The sequence below is a fragment of the Sinohyriopsis cumingii genome, chromosome 5 (genome assembly GCF_028554795.1).
Source record: "Sinohyriopsis cumingii isolate HCF-2022 chromosome 5, ASM2855479v2, whole genome shotgun sequence".
NCBI classification, from domain to species: domain Eukaryota; kingdom Metazoa; phylum Mollusca; class Bivalvia; order Unionida; family Unionidae; genus Sinohyriopsis; species Sinohyriopsis cumingii.
The window spans coordinates 89,242,067-89,264,487 of record NC_142965.1 but is presented as its reverse complement, the minus strand read 5'-3'; the positions used below and the strand labels follow the sequence as shown (position 1 = coordinate 89,264,487).

The 22,421-nt window shown below is 38.5% G+C and overlaps 1 protein-coding gene across 1 annotated transcript in view; it reads left to right on the top strand.

Annotated features, from left to right (window-relative positions):
• LOC149799711 (beta-1,4-galactosyltransferase 4-like) overlaps positions 1-22,421 on the top strand; it is a 62,113-nt gene that overhangs the window by 5,738 nt on the left and 33,954 nt on the right. Inside the window, exon 2 of the mRNA XM_089959083.1 lies at positions 296-615. Within this exon, the coding sequence (XP_089815209.1) occupies positions 300-615 (316 nt within the window). The 5' untranslated portion in view covers positions 296-299. The remainder of the gene's footprint in view (positions 1-295; positions 616-22,421) is intronic.

The window sequence follows — 22,421 nt, the reverse complement described above, 5'->3', positions numbered from 1 at the left end:
AAGAACAGAACTAAACTTTTATTAAAAAATTTAAATTCCAGGCCACATATTTAAAAACGCATCTGTGACGTGCATAGGACAGAGTACGCTAGAACAATTGCAGCTTAACTTACCCGTCAACACTACCACGCTTCTATATATATTTTCAAGCTATCACATATCTGGCACTGTTCGTCGTTCTGTTTGTCCACCTCTCACTGCATGGTGATCCGCTCTCGTTTTATGTTCTTCCATCTCCTCTCTCTCTCTCTCACGTCATTTGAGATAACTTTAGTTTTTGTTTCATTTTCGGCAGGACAATGGAATTGGTAAGCTGTTACAAGAACGTATTCAGCAGAAAAAGCCTATTTATTGCTTTCTTAATCCTGATCTGCATAACCGTCTTCCTAATTTCCATGGTAATATGGCCGTCGGCAAATGTTGGTTATGGCGTATATATTGACGGAAACTTGTCTCGGTTGCTGAACAATGGGAGAGACAAGTTTTACAATATCTCCCAGGCCATCTCTTTAGTGAATTCATGCAAGGATAACCTAGCCGATTTAGTCGCGGGAGGAAAGAGAAATCGAAATAGACCGAGTCTAAAGCCTTGCCCTGAAACTCCTCCTGACCTCGGTAAGTTTATCTTCACTCAAACTCTATAGGCTTTTCCCTAAAACGTCTAGGTAATCATATACAGTAGAACACTGTTATCCAAATTTAGTGGAAGGCAAGAAAACCTTTAAGATAAACAAATTTTGGATGAACGATATTGAGTTATGCCAATTGTGAACGTGGTTCGCATACGCCGATTATTCTTATGCATATGTGTTCTCCGTATAATTAAGTGGATATAATCACGAATGCATACCAGTCCAGAGTTAATGACAACAAGGGACTACGAATATATTCAAGACGTTTGTACTAAATATAGTTTTATGAGACGGTATGATTACGGAACGAATCGTAAATAGTGTGAAGTCAATTAAAAAACAACATTAAATCGGTTAACTCATCTTCATGTAGTGATCTAAAATACTCAGAATGATAAATAATGAGTTAATTCCCTGAAGAAAAAAATTACATGTGAGATTACCCCGAGTTTATTTCCCTATAATATTTATGGTATTGTAGTACCATACAAAATAATAAACAAATGTTTGGTACAAAGACTTTGCTCCTTTGATGATTCTATCCAACCCGTACAAACGAATGTCCGGTCTGGAAATTCACAGCAAGGTATACCGTGTTGCTACGTATCGCGGTATGTTCAGAAATATTACGGGTATCACGGTGCAAAACTGTAATTCTATGCATGTACATGTATTTTAATTCTACACATGTATTTTAAATTATTATAAGCTTTATATGCTGAAAATTCTATCCTGTATTACTCTGTCTGAATTGCCGAATTGTTCTGTGATGCATATTCTTATTGTAGCATTATATTTTGCGTTTTCGTCGCGTGCAGATGCATATTCTAGGTTGCATCTTTTCAGCTGCCTTTATTTAATGTATATTCATAACAAATCCTTCATTTACATTATATTAATGACACACGTTTAATTGACAGTATATTCAAGACATACCTTTAGTTGACAGTATAGTCCTGACACACCTTTAATTGACATTATATTAATGACACATGTTTAATTTACAGTATATTCATGACACACTTTTAATTGACAGTATAGTCGTGACACAAGTTTAGTTGGCAGTATAATCATGACTCACCTTTAATTGAGAGTATATTCATGACACTTTTAAATGACAGTATATTCATGACACATCATTAATTGACAGTATATACACGACACGCCTTTAGTTGACGGTATATGCAAACGGAACCTATGTACCATATTGCAGGTGGATTAATTTTGATCAAATAAAAGGTAAAGCTCTGCAAACAAGACGACCACTAGCTTCGATTCAGCCGTGACCTCATTTGTCACTGTTAACTGTTCCATTAGGTGAACCGACAGGGAGGTGGGTGCTGGTGGGGGTTGGTGGGGATTGGTGGGGGGCATGTGGTCTACAGCGCTCGACTTTACAACTGCCATCTCAGAGTGGGTTCAAGTCTCGGGCTCGGCCTTTGCGGGCATGTGAGAAAGCATGCCAGTAGATTCCCGCATTTCGGTGAGACTTCCTTAGATATTCCGTGGTTCTTTCTCAACCATTTATACAGGCCGCAATGTATAGCATATCGTGTGCTAAAGCAGATGTGAAGCCCCCAAAGAAACAACAGCAATAACGGTTCCTTTCATAGACGAACGGCTCATTCAAAACTTAAATTCTAGGCAACGTTCCTGTCGATTTTTCTCGTACTAGGAACAACACAACCATAATTGCTGGGTTCAAAAACTTTACAGCTATAAGGAAAATTAAAGAATAGATGTTTCCCGATAAGATCACTTGCAGACGATATTATGCCCATTTTACATGGACGATGGGCATCGAGGCAGTTTCTCTTACATGCGACCAGCAAAGTTGATCACTTTCAACAAGGCACACTGAAGCAAAATAAACTTATAAATTACAAATACAGATACTATCAGAAAACCTGATTTTCATTTTGTATGTCTTATGTATGTCCTTTTTGTAACAGTATCGTGAGATTCAGTGAATTTATTTCAACATCCAAACACCATCTAAACTCGACGGTTAATCTGCCAGCATACCACACATATGGCTGGTGATGACGTAATTCGGGAGCTATCTATTGTATTCAACGCATATGTGATAAACTTGTTTACATTATAATCTGCTCTTTAACTGGTTTCAAGTCGCGGTAATCTAACAAGGCTAACAACCGATTCTTTCTTCTGTTTCGAATGATGATTATACGATTGCAATGGATAATATTTATCGTTATTAAAATAACTCTTCACTTGTCAAAAAGCAAATAAACACCATGCCGAATATAAAACATAAGCAAAGTCGGAGTTGTCAGAGTTTAATTTAAGCTAGGCAATCCAGCACCATGTAAGCATTACCCTTGATAGATGGCAAAACATTTTTTTGGCACTGATTCAGTAAGGAACACTAAAGGCTGTAAATTCGTATATAATAATATATCAGGATAACATAATTAGAATACAAATAAGAACAGAACATTTGTTATCTAGCAGTCTGAATCTGGTGTTAAGGCATTCTGTCCATGCTAACAATTATATTCGGTTAATTCTTCATCCCAGCTAAATGGACTCTTGCCCCGCCAGTTAATGGGGTTTTGTCCGGACGTGTAGATATAACTATCATATCATTTAAGTACTTGATTTATATCATGTTTTTACTTGATTTGTTTGTATTTTTTGTACTCGATATTGATAGATCATTCACTAATGTGATAGACATGTCTAGCTTATATGTTGTATAAAATCACCTTATTTTTTGAAGGCTCGTTTATTTTTGCGTGGGTTTGAGTAATTAGCATTCTATTTTTCTATAGGATATATTTGTCAGGTGCTTGATTACTTTGTCACATGACCCAATAAGAAATTTAATAAGCTCTTTTGAATCTACAGTACCGCTGATTTGAAATAAAAGAAGAATCGTTGCAAAACTAATTAGAGTTACGCAGAATGCACAACGAGTTTCAAAAGAGAGATTGAGTGTTAGATGTCTAACTTTGCTCCTCATTTTCCTAGGTTTGATCTTTACAGAATATATCATAAAAGTTAACTATATAGAGAGAACTATATTAGTCGGAATCATATATTATGCTTATGTAAAAACTTCAAAATAAGTGTTATTATGGTGGTTGATACAAATGAGGCCAATTCTAAGAAAAATTAAGAACTTCAGGGAAATATACAAAATGAAAATAGGCATGCCAATCAGAAACCTTGAGAATGCTTTTAAAAAAATAGTTTCGCAAAGCTTTGTAGATTATTGTGAATCCAAGCAACTCGCCTCAGTCCGTCTTGTCAGTGTAACTATAGTTTGTGACTTTCAAAACAATCTATATTGCAAAGGCTTAATGCCTAGTTGCTGATGCAGCGGCCGCTCTATTCCACCGTGATTATGTAGGTGAGACGATCAAACTTGTTTGAGTAATTTCTTTCTGTGATATATATGTGTGTGAGTTCGACCTGCTATGTGTGTTTGAAACACCTGCTACCCGATGTTGACACTACAATACTTTAATTAAAGTAAAAAACAGTAAGCTCTTAGCTTTGATATAAAGGGTCACATAATACCCTCTTTGCTGTATGTTGATCCTGTATCTGCGAGTATGCCTAATTAACTTTAAACCACACTACTTACCACCGTATTGCGAGATCAAGTGTGCGCCATTTTACAAGGAATCTTTATCTGCAGTCGGCCGACTGACTTTGTTCAACACGAAATATGATTCCACTTGTCCTTCAAACACTTGACATCCTAGCGACCGTATTGGATACACACATAATGACTGAGTCAAGTTCTCTAGCGTGTACTCAAGACACAAAGTCTTTCATTGACGTAGTTTCACAGTAAGCGTCTTGCAACGTCAAACACGACTGGTATTTAGTATGTATGACCAACGTCCCATATATATATTTTATGTTATAAATTATATGATTAAACAACGCATCCATCATTCACTACAACGTAAATTTTGATGCCAAAATATAGTCGTTTAAAAAGAAGAAAACAAGCTTAAATAAAACGCAATAATGAAGATAAAGTATGCTAGAGTTTACACTGAAATCGGAATATATCGAATTGGCCTGTAGCAATAAACTGTTTTCATCTTTAAAGAGTTTGCAAGTCAGGTAAGATAATTTTCCAGATTTAAAAAGTAAAATAGCACAATAACAAAAACAATTTTCACATTGTTGATTTAAATTCGTGTCGTCTCTAACGGGAGGCTGCCATATTAACCTCTCGACTACGTAAGCGACTAAGAGTAAATTCGAATTACATTATTATAATGTATTCAGTGTCTATTGACGGCAAGTGAAAAATAATGTGTTCATTCTGGTGAAATATCAAGATTAATTTTCTCATAAATCCAGTAATTCACTGAGTAGCATAAATAAAGTATGACATTCATTTTTATTTGTAAAGCGTACCATGCAGTACAGATACGTTTATTTACATGTATTCTATATTGTCTGCTACTTTTATTTATTACATTATGAGTATGGCATATACGATGTTCAATGACTGTATGAACGTTATTTGGCGATGATGAAGGTAATATTCAATATTTAACTGCCAGATAAATTATTTCCAATCATCCATTCTGACAATTCGATATGCCCGAATCTTTTTCTTACAAAAACGAATCTTGGCTTTTAAACACTGCTTATAGAAAAAATGAAAAGGCGTTTAATTTCCTACGCTTTGTCAGATCCAAACTTACACTGGACAACAAATTTTTACAAAAGTCATGTTACTGAAATAAAATTAGTCAATTCTTATCAATTTTTATGTGCTGAACACGAATATGACAGTCAAATTGCAAAATTGGCTCTAGTTTTTTTGTAATCTGCAAGAAATTAATGTTTACATAACGAAATGCATTCCAATAGTAAAAGGTCAACTGTAATAGCCTACCTATAAAAAATCAAGTCATTGACTACATCTTAGATTTCTTCGCCTGTCTCTTGTACAGCTGTTCGGGAGCATCTCTGAGGAGTGTCCAGCAGTAGTCAGCCAGCATTGTAGTGGACCATTTTCCCTGGTATCTTTGTTCCATTGTTGCGATATCTTGATGAAAACGTTCGCCGTGTTCATCACTAACAATACCACAGTTGCTAGGAAAGAAATCCAAATGGGAATGAAGGAAGTGAATCTTTAGAGACATATTGCAGCCAAGTTTCTTATACTTCATCAACATGTCTTCTACTAGTTCCTTATAGTTTTCTGCCCTAACATTTCCGAGGAAGTTTGTAGAAACTAGGCGAAAAGCATTCCATGCTTGTTTCGCGTCACCTTCCAGCAAGTTGTTGAACCGGTCATCTTTGAAAAGCTCTCGAATCTGAGGACCCACAAAAACTCCCTCTTTAATCTTTGCTTCGCTGAGTCGAGGGAATTTTTCATGCAGGTATCGGAATGCTGGCAAAGTCCGGTCAATGGCTTTCACGAAGTTCTTCATCAAACCTAGTTTGATGCGAAGGGGTGGTAGCAAGATTTTCTGAGCCTCAACCAGAGCTGGGTGTTGGATATTCTTCTCTCCAATGGCTACATTCTGCCTGTGAGTCAATTCCTTCCTCATGTAGTGCATTTCCCTTGCTCGGCTATCCCACTCGCATAAGAAACACATGTATTTTGTATATCCTTGCTGCAGTCCCATTAAAAGGGCAACTACCTTCAAATCACCACAGAGGTGCCAGCTGTACTTGTTATACTCAATGGAATTCAGTAGCTGCCTTAAGTTATCGTATGTCTCTTTCATGTGGACAGCATACGCTACTGGAATAGATGGAAGAATGTTTCCATTGTGCAAAAGCACAGCCTTGAGACTCAGTTTCGAAGAGTCCACAAATAGTCTCCATTCTTGTGGGTCATGAGTGATTTTTAAAGCATTCATGAGGCCCTCAATATCGGAACAGAATATCAGATTACTTTCCTTTCTGAAGAAAGGCTCCAATTGCTGGTGGCGCTTTCGATATGCAGTAATTGTGACATCTTCTTCTAGAAGATTCCATTGTTGGAGTCTTGATCCTAGCAATTCTGCCTTGTTCTTTGATAAGTCCAAATCACGAATCAGGTCATTTAGTTCTTCCTGTGTTATTCTGTGTGGGGTTAATGATGCACCACAGTGAAAATCTGGATCACTGCATGCTGATGGACCAGGAGAAGAACAGGTCGACTCACCTTTGTCTTCGTCAGATGAATCAAGAGAATATTCTGCTGGAGGTTCTGGAATAGGAAGTCCCTCACCATGTGGAACTGGTCTCAATGCAGACGGAATGTTTGGGTAGACTATTCTCGACTTCTTTCGCTTCGTTATTCCGCCGGAAAGAGGAGGAACCAAGCAGAAGTAACAGTCATTTAGGTGGTTGCTTGGCTCTCTCCACACCATTGGGACTGCAAACGGCATTGATGACCTTTTGCAATTCAACCACTGTGAAAGCTGTGTTGTACATGTAGCACAGCATATATGCGGAGCCCAAGGCTTGTCTTGGTCACCAACCTTGCATCCGAAGTAAAGATGATATGCCTTCTTCACTTGAGAATTGATACTTTTCTTCTGGTTGGCAAATGTCACTTCCCCACAAATATAGCAAAAATTGTCCGCGGTATTAACACACTTTCGAGGCATTACTGTTCTTTATTGTACGTAAATGGATAAAATAATAAGTTTTATGTAACAGTAGCTTGAACTGTCTCGCACAACGTCTAAAATATTTTAAATGCTGAACCTATCTGATTGGGCTTTATATAGTACACTGCTTACGTCAGCTTCAGCAGCCGCCTGGCATTAGTATAATAGGCCTACACATGTATAGTACACTGCTGACGTCAACTTACTTCAGCAGCCGCATGGCATTAGTATTGCATTGCATCAGAAAATGATGCAATCAACTGTGGATGATGTGAGCATGATGGTATTATGCAATGTTACATCATTATTCCGGATGTTGCTGCAGTCCTACTGGATAAATTTACACAGTGAAACATAGAAAATGAGGTATATGAATATCTTCAAAACGAGAGCCAATACAAATTTTTCACGGTTATATTCGTGTTCGGCACACCAAAATACTACAGATTAGGGCCTTTTCAAGTCAGTAATGATTTCACTGTTGACCAGTGTTATCCAAGACCGTATCTGTATGTATCTGAAGCCGTATCACTGTATCATATCTTTGATTTCTGAAGTCCATTTAACTCCTTCAGATTCAATAAGTTCCATCATCATTTTGTAACATTTGTGCCGGAAATACGTTCTGCACATATATACCGTAATTAATGTTTGTCTTGTTTGTGATGTCCTTCGTTATTTTACCATAGTTTAAACTTTTAGACATCGATAGAACCATAGCTAATGCTTTCCTTCGATCATAATTATTTTTATTATTATTATTGCTGTTATTATTATTTATGTTATTGTTGTTGTTGTTTTTCTTATTGTTGTTTTTGTTATTATTATTTCTCACCAACCCTTCTTTGGAGACGAAGCTGTATCACGCTATCTGAACCCAGGGCATACGTTATCATCTTATACAATGTGTCAAACTTATTATCGATACCACGAGAGACAACCTTTCTCGGCTTTGATATTACAATGGAAAAGTTGCATGCTGCCTGTCGGCTCAGACGCATCCACTAAAACAGTTATTATGCATTCATGCTTTGAAACGTAAATGCAATCCCTCGAATTCATTAACTTGGAATATAATCAATTAAAAGAAAATCAACTCTGAAATCAGATCTGTTAAAATATTTCTGCACCGAAGCTTTAAAGAATGATTATGATATCCATGGGAAGAGTACCTCTATTCGAACACATGATCGACCTTCATAAAATATTCCCCTTTAATTTATTCAATATACCGGTGAATAAATGTGTTTTCTTACCACATGCAAAGCACAAAGGCAAGACAGTTATTGGAATCAATGGAAGATCCTAGTTGTGTATTTGACAAATCAGTAGGTTCATACTAGAGTAATTTCTGCTAAAGTGTACTTTGACATATCAACCAGCAATTGGCGTCGCCAGGATTTGTTTCCTGGTTTGGTGGGGGTGGGGTGGAAGTTATTTTAATTTTAAGTTTAATCTTATATTGCTGCCCTTCATTACACACATGTGTATAAATGTACGCTTCAAAACAAGATGAAGAATTCGAATTTTATTTTGAGCCATGCGTTTCGAATTTACAAAGTGCATGCAATGAAGCACGTCTCAGTTCCCTACAACAGTCATCAGTTGTATAGCATAGTATTACTCAAAAGATGAGGGTACGATGCTCGATGTGTCATTTTTTTATATAAGCTGTCAAGTTTTACATATATAAAGTATTGTTGGTAATTTAAAGCACTAACCTGGATAGAATTCAAAACAAGCATTTTTTGATTGATGAAATACGTTCTCGAATGTATAAATAAACAATCCATTATACTGTCAAATATTAAAAACAACGATTGTGATGACGAAGGGTCAGTTCACAAATCAGTGCAAATTTCCCATATTCATATATATGTCCGAATCCATTTTTATTGAAGAAAATAACACACTGAATACTATGAAATAATCTCTAACTCTCAATCCACCCACCCCATGCAAACGAAAAGAATTAAGAAACAAATCTACATTGTCTGTAGGAATCACTTGTTATATGTAATTTCAACGACCACTAACGACTAGTGTAAATAATAAGTATGCATCTAGACTAGTAATAAAAGTCTGCATTTAGATTTCAATATCATTTTCATTCTAATGATAAATACGTATATTTCTGGGTAAAGTCGTAATACGTTGCTTTCTGCTTAAGTAGATGGATAATGACTTCTGCTGATTATAGACCTATTCTATACAGCCATCCAATTATAGAACAGAAACATTAAAATATATTATTAAATCAGACTTTGGTCCAAGAACCTCTCTATTCACAAATGTTATACTGCTTATACTGTTATACTGGTTGTGCATATCAACGTCGTATCTGCAATGATCATAATCCGATAGCCTGACTCCTAGAGTCCCTGTAATTTCAGATCGGGCCTATCTTGTATTCTAGAAGAGTTGACCGTCGGGCTTGCAAAAATAAAATCATCAAATGTATCAGAGAAAACTTTGATCTAGCTGATGAAATGCAGAAATGCATTTTCGGAATAGTGAGAAACTTGCTATAGCACGGTACAGTCTGATTTAAATCCGATGGCCATTGTTTTACGTGAAGTCGAGATTTGATTTTAATCAAATTGTAACAATACATATACTAGAAATACGATTTAGTACTCCAAGAAAACCCGGACATGGTCGTGTTTCGAAGAAACACAATGTTTGGTAATATTCGAAAAATACAATTTCAGTATATGCCTGCTACGTGAAAACAATCTTGATTGAAGTTGATGTTAGTCTCTCCTTTGGACGGTTTAAATAGCGGTAATTAAAAGCAAAGAGGTCAGACATAATCCATTTCACAAACTACTTATCTGGGTGGTAATATCTCGAGAGATGTGGGTGAAGACTACAATGGGTGAGCCCATTGTGCTAATTTGCATATGTGAGGAAACACAGTATATAATAATAAATAAATTTTGGTTCATATAAATACAGTGCACTCATTGTCTCTGTTTCATAATACAATTTTAATATATGGTTTTTAAGGCGATAACTAAATATTGTTTACGTCTTTATTGTCATACTCTTAGTGACAACGGTACATTATAGCGCATTGATAAACAACTTGCGGAGGGTATAGGTAGTTATCGACTTGTCTGAAGTACGATAACTAGAATCTTATGATGCAACATTTGTCAATTTTTAACACAAGCTATTGATTTTCATCTTTCACAAAATGTATACTAAACCTGAAAGTCTGTTCCCAATAAAGACCTAAAGTATGTCACCGCTTTGTTGAGAAAAAATTAGGTAAGGAAATAAATTAACGAGTAGTATTTCAAATGAGATCAGACTAAAGCTATGTATTATCGTTTTACGGAGAGAGAGAGAGAGAGAGAGAGAGAGACTAGCATATATCCATTAGTTTTATTCGTTTTGCATCTTATATAACAAGTTTCGTGCTTTTTAAAAATATAAATATTGGCGCGGTGTTTGTAATAGCAAATTGAAATTCACTGATTTACCCAATGACAGACGAACACTTGCTTTTTACCGATGTAAATATATGACTACAGTCTCGCACTCCACGAATGCAAACTAATCAGATGGACATACTGGTCATGACACATTATGATGGAGTTACAAACACCCTTTCTTAGAAACCAACATCTATATTTGCAAACTATCGGTTAGGGATATACATTGATGACAAGCGCTCTTTCATACAAACCATCATGCACACTTAAAATCCAACATTCATCGCTACATACTGACGGGGACGATATCTTTTGCAACAGGATGAAAATACTTGTACTTGCAAATAAAACACATACTTGTTCTTATAAATTCTCATTATTACAAACAAGCATACAGGAAGAACAAATGATTTCTATGATACAATTATTATTCCGTTTACACGACAATCATCACTCCACAATCACCACCACGGTAAAACTGATGATCATTCAAGCGTCAAAGACGCTAACTAACACCCAGTGATTATTTATATAATGAGCCTGTAAGCGAGATGATTCGCCAAAGGGTAAGCTTGTCCTATCAGATTTAAGAATCTTATGTGTTATGTGTTTAGGCTCGAATAAACAGTAACACAAGAAAGAGTGAAAACATTTAGCTCTGAAAAGTATAACAAATACTTTATTTCCCTGGAAACATTCTGTAAAAATGAAAATATATGAACTCACGGTTTCCAGAATCAAATCCAAAAATAATCCAAGAATAATCAAGGAATAAAATTTAATACGTCCTAATAATGAAATGCTTTCATGATTTCAAGTTCGGGTCTCGACGAAGAATCCAAGATGGAAGGCGATGACGTATGCTGTAACTTGTACTGTGTTGAAGTCTACAGTTCCTTGTAGAAACACAATAATTAATCCTCCGGTCCTGGAAATCCAAATAAAATTTTCAAGAAATGTCCTTGATCAAGAATTCTGTATGAATACAATACTATTTCCAGAGAAACGAATTAATCTTTTAGAGTCCAAATAATCTGAAGAAAAATTAACGAATAACTCAAAAACTCACAAATTTAATACAGGTCGCATCAGAAGAAAACAATTTGACATCAAGTGTTTAAAAGCCCGGACTCTCTGGGGTCTCTCTCTCTCTAAACATCACTATTAATACTAAGTATTTTGCAATTTTGGAAACGCCTAATTGCGAAATAGAGGATCACGTGATCATATTTACATATAAAATAAAATCACATAGCCCCTGTATATCCTTGATAAGAACCAATCATTTTACTCCGAGAAAAAGTTTTTTACTTGAACCTCAATCAAGGCCAGGAACTAAGTCAAAAACAGAAACAAGTATTTCTATTATTAGGTATTTATGGAAAGATTCAGGTCAAACTGAATTTTCTGGAAAATATCTAATTTCTTGTAAACAAAATTACATGACATTGACATGTAAAGAAAATAAAAAGATTCCAAAACCCACACACAATCAAATCAAATCTAACACAAATTAAATCAAATATAAATTAAATCAAATATACGTAACATTTTTCTTAAGTTACAGTGGATAAGGCGGCCAAATGTATTATTGGCTTGTCTGATTTTACGTAAAGCGAGTTTAAGCGACACTGTCTGGGTGAAGATCAAGATCAGTTGAGAATTGATACCTTCTGATGCACGTGTAAGACTGAAATCTAGACTGGCTTAAATAACAGTTTCCAAAATCATCAACAAAATTCAGTACGGCACCACACACGGAAAAAGAGTATATCGTCAGGTCCATGTCGCAAAGTATTATCCGTGTAAAACCACTCAACCAGCAAAAGATGTATAAGTCATGAGCATCAACAACAAAGCCAATATAGATTTAGCACACGTATGACGGTAGCTAGAAAGCAAGCAGAAAAAACGGAATGAAAGCGATTATGGATGGCAGAACAATAAACAATCACAATACCCCAAAAGAGAAGAAAGGCAGATAAACTCTTTTGAATGAAGCTGATATTTCTAAAGAGGCTGTTTTGTAGACCTGTGAATTAAATTCAAAGTATACCAACGAGTAATACTTCAAAGACTCAGTTTTCTTGACGAAAGATACATCAGCAGCAGAGGGGGCGAATCGGACATTTTGTCCAATCGTTATTTTGCTTAATTATTACTTTCTGCACTCAACGATCTAGTGTCGTCAGCGCCTGGTAAAAAAAAAACGACGACGTCGTTGGGGGATCGTCGCGTCGTCATTTGGTTTAATTAACACCTTCTGCGCGCCGATTCCCAGCGTCGTCAGCGTCCGGTAAGCACATCGACGACCGCGTCGATGTCATCGCCCCCTCTGCTGCTAAGTGGTTATTTACAATGAAAATTATTTACAACTAACCGAATATTTGGTCAAGTCCGATACGATATCGTGTCCGAGGATCATGTAAATTTATCGTTATGAATCCATGTGGGGTCGACTGAGCATGACTAAAAAAGTTTCGAAAAACATTAAAGTCCATGTCACCGCCGCACCATGTCTGCCAAATATTTCGTAGCGTGTGTGTATCAACGCCGTTGAATACAGCAAGAATATTGCAGTTATCTCTGATTACTTTTGGAATCTGAGTGTATCGTTGAGTGACATATATCACGTCAGTGTTTTTATGCCTGCCTCTGGAAAATATCCTAGCTGGGTTCTTTTGATTGTCTAACATAACATCATCGTACACGACTAGATTGTTAACGTCGCCATCAATATCATCAATACCCGGTGCATCATTGATATCCGTAATAAACTCAATAACATTCTTTTTAGCGATCGCTGATGCATTCTCGTTGAAATCTTTCAACACCTCGTAGCATCGTTGATCATCTACGCTAGGAGCAACCAAATACAACTTATCCCACTTCATCCATCTCATTATTAAATTGAGTAACAATTGCGTCTTGCCGGATCCAGATGGTCCGATGATAATCATCCGGATCGAGTTTGGTAACGCTGCAACATGCTTAACTGGTTCTCTTGTTTTAGTCGCCGAAAAATCAATTATATTCATATCTCTATACATAAATTATGGATCTATATTGTGTGAAGTGTAGAGTGCGTACTGGCACAAATGATATGACAACCGTTACGACAAGAAATAACAGATCGGCGCTTACTGGTAAGTGTGTACAATGCGGTACAAAGAAATTTAGATTTATTTCTATTAGACCCGGAGATGTTTTAAAAAAAAGCGAGGAGGTGACATCGCAGCCAAATTGGCAAAACTCCCCGGAACACCGTGGGCAAAGTATCCAGGAGAAAAACACCTCCCAGGATATAACTACTGTGGCCCCGGAACACGATTAGATATTAGACTCGATGATCAAAATCAGCCCAAACCCGGTGAGTATCCAATAAACGCTATCGATAAGGCGTGTCATGCTCATGATGTTGCTTACAAAAGTAGCGATCTGCAACAGCGTCATATCGCGGATGTAAAATTAATTCACGCGCTAAATGCTATTCCTGATAAATCCGTCAAAGAAAAATTGGCCTCATGGTTGGTAAAATCGGCTATGAAAGGTAAATTAATGATTGGCGCTGGTAATTAATAACAATCATCCAAGAAAAACGATGGATTCCATCTATTATTCTCCGAGAGGATACTGGAAGGGGAAGGCCGCAATTGGTAAGCTTGCAAGCGCTGCAAAGGTAACAAAGACCACTGCGGCTAATTGGTTATCCAAACAGGCTATATGGCAAATCTATCTACCACCGCCTAAACAAATCAACTTCTCGCGCTTTGATGTCAGCGTACCTAATGAAGTTCATCAGGCTGATATACTATTTCTGCCGCATGACAACGGTTACAAATACGCGCTAACCGTAGTTGATGTTGCGAGTCGATACAAACAAGCGGAACCGTTGAAAACAAAGTCAGCAACTGAAGTAGCCGATGCGTTTGAGCGGATTTATCGAAGAGGTCCTCTGCGCTGGCCAAATCTATTACAAGTTGATCCTGGTAGTGAATTTCGCGGCGCTGTTTTATCAACGCTGAAACATCATAGCGTCGCGATACGACGAGGTCATACTGCGCTACATCGTGATCAGGCAATTGTTGAACGATTCAATCGGACTCTCGCTGAACGGTTATTTGGATATCAATACGCGAAGGAATTCATCCAAGAAAAACGATCTCGTGAATGGGTTAAAAGGTTGCCAGGTGTAATTGCAGCGTTAAATAACGAGATTACCCGAGTAATCAACATGAAGCCCAGCGACGCGATTAAATACGAGTATATACCCGGAAAATTAAAAATAAATAGCGTTTCTAAGCCGATTCTTGGCGATGTCACTGTTAGATATCTATATGAACCAGGAGAGCTTGAAGGCGGTAAAAAAAGGGCTACCGATCCTATTTGGAGTGTTACCACACATAACATATCAACGATAACACGATCAATTGGTAGACCACCGATCTATAGACTGGATTCAACTGCTCCTCAGCGCGGATTTACACGCGAGCAACTACAAGTGATACCTAACGATACTCAATTACCCCCGCGTGGTCTTAACTAGCGCCGTTGCGTCTATTACACTCAAGACAGGTCAACCTCACATTGTTTTTGACATGACCGAGACTGTTATCGATCCTATCCACGGTAAATTGGCGAGTGTCTTTATCCGAATAACGCCAACTCATTATACAATTGCAACTCGCGCAGTGATTATTCTGTTGTTGTCGTAGCGAGATTATTAATTCGGCATCAATATCAAAACGCCGCTGTTTTTTTTTATCCTGTTGGCGGTAACCCGAGAGTTTTCTATCAATGACGCTTGCATCGATGGTGACTTTGTCGCCGGCTTCGTCGGTGGCTTCGTCAATAACAATTCTTCGAAGCTGATTTATCCTTCGTACTCTGGACACTGCAAGATAGACTAGATTCGACCATTCGATGCGATTATCAACTATCCAAACAATTGTGTCCGTGATGGTTAGTCCCTGCGAGGAATGTATTGTTGTTGCGTATCCTAGCGTCCACGGGGATTTATCAGCACGTAGCGCGTCCTCGACGACGCTGATATCAACGAGCACGATATCATTCAGCACGAGAATTTGTTTTTCTGTCCGACCTGGAATTTCAACTTCAATGTTCTGCCGCCGTGTGTCCGCGGGTCTATAACATAACGGCACTGGACGCGTTGGAAACTTTTCCTTATGCAACGTAAACAACTTCCGCTGAAGTGTGTCTCTGACTATCTTTCTACTCGCTACAATCAAATCGTTTGGTCTCCATGTTTCCCAGAATTCATTTAACGGCGTTTCCGGAATCACCTCGCGAATTATTTCACATTGAATTCTATCCGGCTGTAATCTGATTAATTTCTTAACCTCGCGCAGTTGTTCATCAAGTGCTCGGTAATCAGTATCGGTTTCTTCATAATAGTCCACAAAACCCCTTAACCAATCATGTGGACCCTCGCCGACAAATGGTGGTGGTTGGCCATGGTCCCCACACATGATTACCGCTGTATTCGCGCGCAGCAACCACTCAAGAAACATTTGTAAAGTATCTAACGAAACAGTACATATCTCATCCCAGATGATAATGTCGGGAATAAATTTTTCACCCATTCGATCAGGAGTCCACTCACCGCCGCTGTATCGAAAAAAGCTGTGATAAGTAACGGCGTCAACATTTCGTTGTTTTATCTCTCGCGCTAGTCTATGGGTCGGTGTAAGCACGATTATACTTGCCCGCGTTCGAAATAATTCAATTGCCCGAGTCGTCTTTCCTGACCCGCCACAGCCGCTTAAATAAACCGTCTTGTGTCTACAAATTGGATCAGAACACGATGGTGCATTAGACCATTCTGACAATTTATCACCGCGTAAGTAGTTGTTCTCAACGGTGACATCTGCTGACGGGGAATAATCGCGTCGTATTTCATTTTTAATTCTCCATGTACCCCAACTCTCGTCCGGACTAGTAAACTCGGCTACGTTTCCTTTATACGCTACGTCAACATAAAACGAATCAACGGCTACTCTAACCGCGGTATCGGGGAATCTATTTATCATCGAGAATAAATTGATAGCGGCATATCCCAGCATAGACGCCCTCAAATGTGGATACGCCGGGCTGTCTCCATCGCTGTAGGTAACAACTGTACCCAACCTCGTTCCATTGGACAAGAAAGCTGTTTTGCAGTTCACGTATCTATTTTTTGCCACTGTGTCCTTGATTACGAAATCATATTCTGCGTCATCTATAATCAGCCGTGAGCAATATCGTTTGTAGTCGTGGTTTTTTCCACCTTGTGTGAACTTACCAATTATTCTTCTACCGAGATCTTTTGCCTCGCGGTTTCGTTGGTTAAATATCCTCCTGGACCATTCGATGATATATTCCTCGTCGGCATCAATGTTTTTTCTGGACTCGTCAATTATGCTATCTAGACGCTCCGGTTCTGGTAACCAGACTTCAGTCTGTGCCCGGTATGATATAATCGCGTCACTGACAATCAACGAAACTAGCATGCTACAATCAATCATATACCGTAGCAGCGCTATTGGCAGCCATCTCTTTTCAGCCATGTGTCTACCGATCCAAATATAGCAACAGCGATGGAGTCCTGCCGCGAATTCAAATGATACTATGCGAGCGAATCCGGTTAAATCAAAATCAGGCAGTGGTCCATTAATAGCAACACGAATCATTTCATGACTGGGGTGTCCAAATCGTCTAAAGTACTCAGCGGCGGATCCATACCCGAGAAAACTCGCTGGATAACAGGCAACCATATCAACCGAGATCATAGCGTCGCGGTTGTATTCAGTGTTCCATAGTCCACCGTGATAGTATTCCAAACAACTGGATTGTACATCCGGTAGAAATTCTCTGCGCGTTGGTCTCCACGCATTTTTCCTTGCTGCAACATGAGCTACAACCGATGGAATCGTAAAACAATTTGTTAGTAGTTGTTCATCATGCTCCTCAAATTCTATGGCGGTTTTTTTCATCCTGTTGTGAAATGCTTCAGTGCGATATAATTCACCGTTTGGTCTTACAAACTGATCAAAGGTATCCGCATCGTTTTCAGCGCTGCGAAGTAACCACATTGATACAGGGTCGTTTTTACACAAGTAGGCAATAGCATCAAATAGTTTCCTCTCCGCGAGAAAACCGTCCTTGGAGAATTGTTCTCCCAGGAATTCTTCGGGGATATACTTTACTGTTCTATCCCGTGGAAATATTGTGATCACGGGCGTCCATGCGTGTTCGTTATGATCAATAATTTTGATTGGGGCTCCCTTCGATTTATACTTCGATTCGTATAATACTTCACCGGTTATCGTTGTAACGGTTATTGGAAATCTCAGCGATGTTTCTAATCTCGCTATGTCGCTGATGGTTGCTCCACGCTCTTTTACGGTTAGTTCCCACTGGTTGATTTTGCTACGTCGTAAATCAGTCAATTTGTTTCCTCGACATGCATTTGTAAAATGCTCTATTATTCGTTCTGCTACACAATTTATCCCAGTTGACTGTTTCATCGGTTTCAGTTTTCCGATATCAGGTTTCTTATTTAACGGGTATATTCCATAAACAACTGCTGTTTCAGGATACGCTCGTTCATAGTATGGTTTGTCAATTCCGGTTAACAACCCCGGCTTGGAGTCGCGGCTGACAGTAACTGTTTTCTTGTCGCTGAGAACTGGTTCAAATTTATCACGCATGATCCAATCGCCTGATTCCACCCGGACAATGAATTTTACTCTGAAGAAATACCTTTTACCGTCAAGTTGTGATATTATCATTGCTGCGCGGTTGTCGTTCATGGTAGCATCAACAATGCCATCAATTCGAAATGTTGACCAACTGTGAGATGCGCCATCACGCTTGAATTCATTGATACAATCGCGTATTTTACTCAACAGGGTTTTATCGTTTATTAACGCTTTTGGTGTGTCCTTGAGGACTCTATCGAGATTAAACCTAATATTTTTCCGGGGCTTAATTACTGCTAATCTCTCGAACTCATCCATATAATTAAAACAAGTATTTAAATGAAAGAATATAGTATAATGAATCACTGCAAATGGTTGATGATTGGGTCGACAACCCCGTGCAATAAATCATGTAGAGGTGAATTCTGCGGGTATCATTTACAAAGCGTTCGTAATGGTTCTCTTGGCCCCCTCCCGTGCTTGGTTTGCCACGTCGGTGTAAGAGGAAAATCACAGTTGTGTATCAATTGTGGCGGAAAGCGATACAGGGAACTAAAACGCTATTATGACAAGCGAATTAAAAACGCCGTCATTGACCCCACCGCAGACTTCGTCATCAAAACTCCTCAGGACTACATTGCAAGGTTTATAATTAAACCAAATAATAAATTAGACAAGTAGTATTATTATACAAATGGAACAAGAGTTCAGACCTCACCCTGTGTTTGTTAATTACGAGGCATCTCGCGACGGTATTGTTAGAAACCGCAGACTGAAGAAGCCGGTTGGTACCGTAAATAATCACGGATACTTGCGATTTAATGCTGGGAAAAAAATCTGTCTTATTCACAGGATGGTGTATGAAGCGTTTAACGGACTGATCAACGACGGTCTCGTTATTGATCACATTGATGGATGTCCTCAAAATAACAGACTGTGTAATCTAAGAGCTGTTACACCGAGTCAAAATTCCAAATTTGGAAAAACAGGAGGGATGAGAAAGGCAAAACCCGTAAAGTCATTTGATACAATAACGCACGAGGAAAAAATATTTCGCTCTATGAATGCGGCTGGTAAATACTTCGATATTTGTAGTAAATCAGTTCTAGATGTTGCGGAGAATATAACTAAAACAGCGATCTCAAAAAAGACGGGTCATAGAATTCGATTTTCATATATAACATCAAAGGGAGATAACTCGTTTTGTGATAGCGTCGCATGACAAGAGTTACGTCCCTTGAAGTCTAATTAATGTTGCGTCCCTTGAAGTCCAATTAATGTTGCGATTAATTAATCATTTTACGATGAAAACTAATGAAATACACGCTATTATCTAACAGCTGTATTCTTTTTTTTAATGTTTTATTTGAGTATTTGGTTTCATTTAAATGCCGTGAAACACCATTAATAAGTATTTAAGGATTCAAACGATTCAAGGGAATTCAAATTAACACACACCTTGTGACTGACGCCGCTGTATTAGTCACTTTATATACAAGATGACTCGTTATAAGCCTGGGGCTTTCGAAAGCCAATTCAACTAATCAAAACTAACCCACGCTCTTGACCCGGGCGTGTGGTTGTCTTTTGTTCACAATCATGCAACCGGGTTAATTTAATTGGGTTGCTTTTGATTGGTTGAATTGGCCGTAGAGTTCCGCCCCGCCGTTTTATGTTTGTGCTGTCTTGTACCGTCCCATCATCCATCAATCATTTCATTGTAAATATATTCATCCTTAATTAAGTACATGTAGTGATGTCCCCCAAGCATATCTTCTGGGCGGTCTACGATGACGTTTGTCACCCTAGGCCTCCCTCCCGGAGATGTATGCTTTGGGGTTCCAAGATGTGAATGTCCTTAATTAAGTATATGTATATGCCTGTAATCTGCCACAACACTCGAGTGGAGATCTACGGCATTGTACTGTCCATGTATGCCTGCAATCTGCCACAACACTCGAGTGGAGATCTACGGCACTGTACTGTCCATACAAAAAACGGGGTCAAAAATGGCCCCAATAATTTTATTAAAATTTTTGATATTAGAAATAAGATGTTTTATAAGAATAATGAATATCGAAGACATCAATAATATATTAACTGAGATTTCAAAATTAAAAAATCAAGGAATTGAATTATCTGATGGTCTCGACAGTGAAAAAATATTATCCGATTATGAGATTATTAACGAACAGTCGAAACGGGGGCGTTTTACCCTGGCCCGCGAGTATTTTTTTATAAAACGATTACAACATACGATTAATGAGAACCTGTACCACAATGACGCAAATGCATTCATTGGACTATTTACTGCCGTTGAAATAATACGAAAAAAACTCGGACGTGTTTATGAACGACGCCGGGAGATTTCTAGTAAGATCAAAAACATTAGAAGGATTATAGACGAAAACTCCGTGGAGCTCCCGATGGTACACTCGGCGGAAAATTAGAAAATTGCGGATCAATTTACAATAATGGTAGGTGAATCACTTACTACTCGGCTAGCCAGAGAGCGGCTAGCAGCGCTTAAAAAGTTTATACCGTTACGAGACAGAGTGAGAGAGAAACTTCAAACGCGACAACAAATGCAAACCGATTTTACTGTTGGAAGCGAACAGTTATTTGCCCCGGTAACTAAAGCGACTAAGGATGTTACGGCGGCAACTGTACCCGTTCTTGGTGCGCTTGAAAAGATAGCGGCAGAGACAAAACAAACAAAAAGGTCTTTAGAAACACTCCCTGCAAAAATAGCGGCTGCTACAACACGGAGGCCACCACCACTCGCTATAACCGAACCACAAGAACCTTATGTTACAATGGCCGACGAAGAAGAACCAGGCGCCACCGCAAGAGAACCAGAAGAAGAAATACCCGAAGAAACACCAGAAGAAGAAATACCGGAAGAAAAAGAGGGGAATATACCCCGTATTGTACTCAAGAAGAGCACAATAGATCAAATTAGAGGCTTCAGCAACAGGGAAGAATTAATTAATTTTACTGCCAACAATTTTGCTAAGAACATACGAGATAAGAAGCATATCAATAGCGGTTACGAGAAAAATATAAAGTCGTTAAAAGACTGGGCAAGAATAGTGTATTTAGCAAGTAAACATAAAGATGCATTACCACATCGTAGTAAATCCGATTACGACGCATTCCACAAGGAAGTTAAGAGTATAACACCAAAAAAAGGAAAAGGATACCCTGTTGGTAAAGAATCCTACGGCGTTACCTGCCCTAATAGTGTTCTCAGTGATATATCACGGCTGGAAGTACTAATCGGAGGAAAACGAGCCGGAAATAACTCTCCGGAAATAATCAATGAGGCCGCTGATATTTGCAAGCGTTTATTTGCAGGCGGTATTATGGACATTAATGCATATCGAACGCTCATAGACGAGCTCGTGGATGATTAATTGGAAAACTGGTGTTTTTAATAAGGATGATCATACACTACAACCATGATAAACCAGTACTCGTCTACGTGGTAAACTCGCGATTGCCTGTTTACCGCGCGTACTATGGAGATGGTCTCGGTAGCACCATTGCGGGGTTATTTACAAGAATGGCTCCAAAAGTAGCGCCGTTAGCCAAACAATTAGGAATGAAGGCTATTGATGTTATTCGTGATAAGGGTATTAGTGCTATTGGAGATGTTGCCGGAAAGGCGCTTTCTGCCGCGCGAGACAAACTAATGTCGTTGGTGAAATCCAGGAGAAAAAAACAGAAACCACCGGTGATGCCATCAACGACAGTGATGCCTGCAAATGTCAGTAAAGTAATAAATAACGCCGTGGAAGAAAAATTAGAGTCGTTGGCGACGACTCAGTCGTTGGCGACTTCGCCATCCGCCGATGCGGCAACCAACGCGCTCATGAACGCGATAGCGGGGAGTGGTTTAAATTCAAAGAATTTACGACGAAAAAATCGCAATTGAAAACATCAACATGATAAATAATAGAATGTTTGCGCGTACCGCTGATCCCGCGTTTGATATGGATGCCCCAGTGCGCAGGGATGATTCTGTCCGTGATTATCAATATT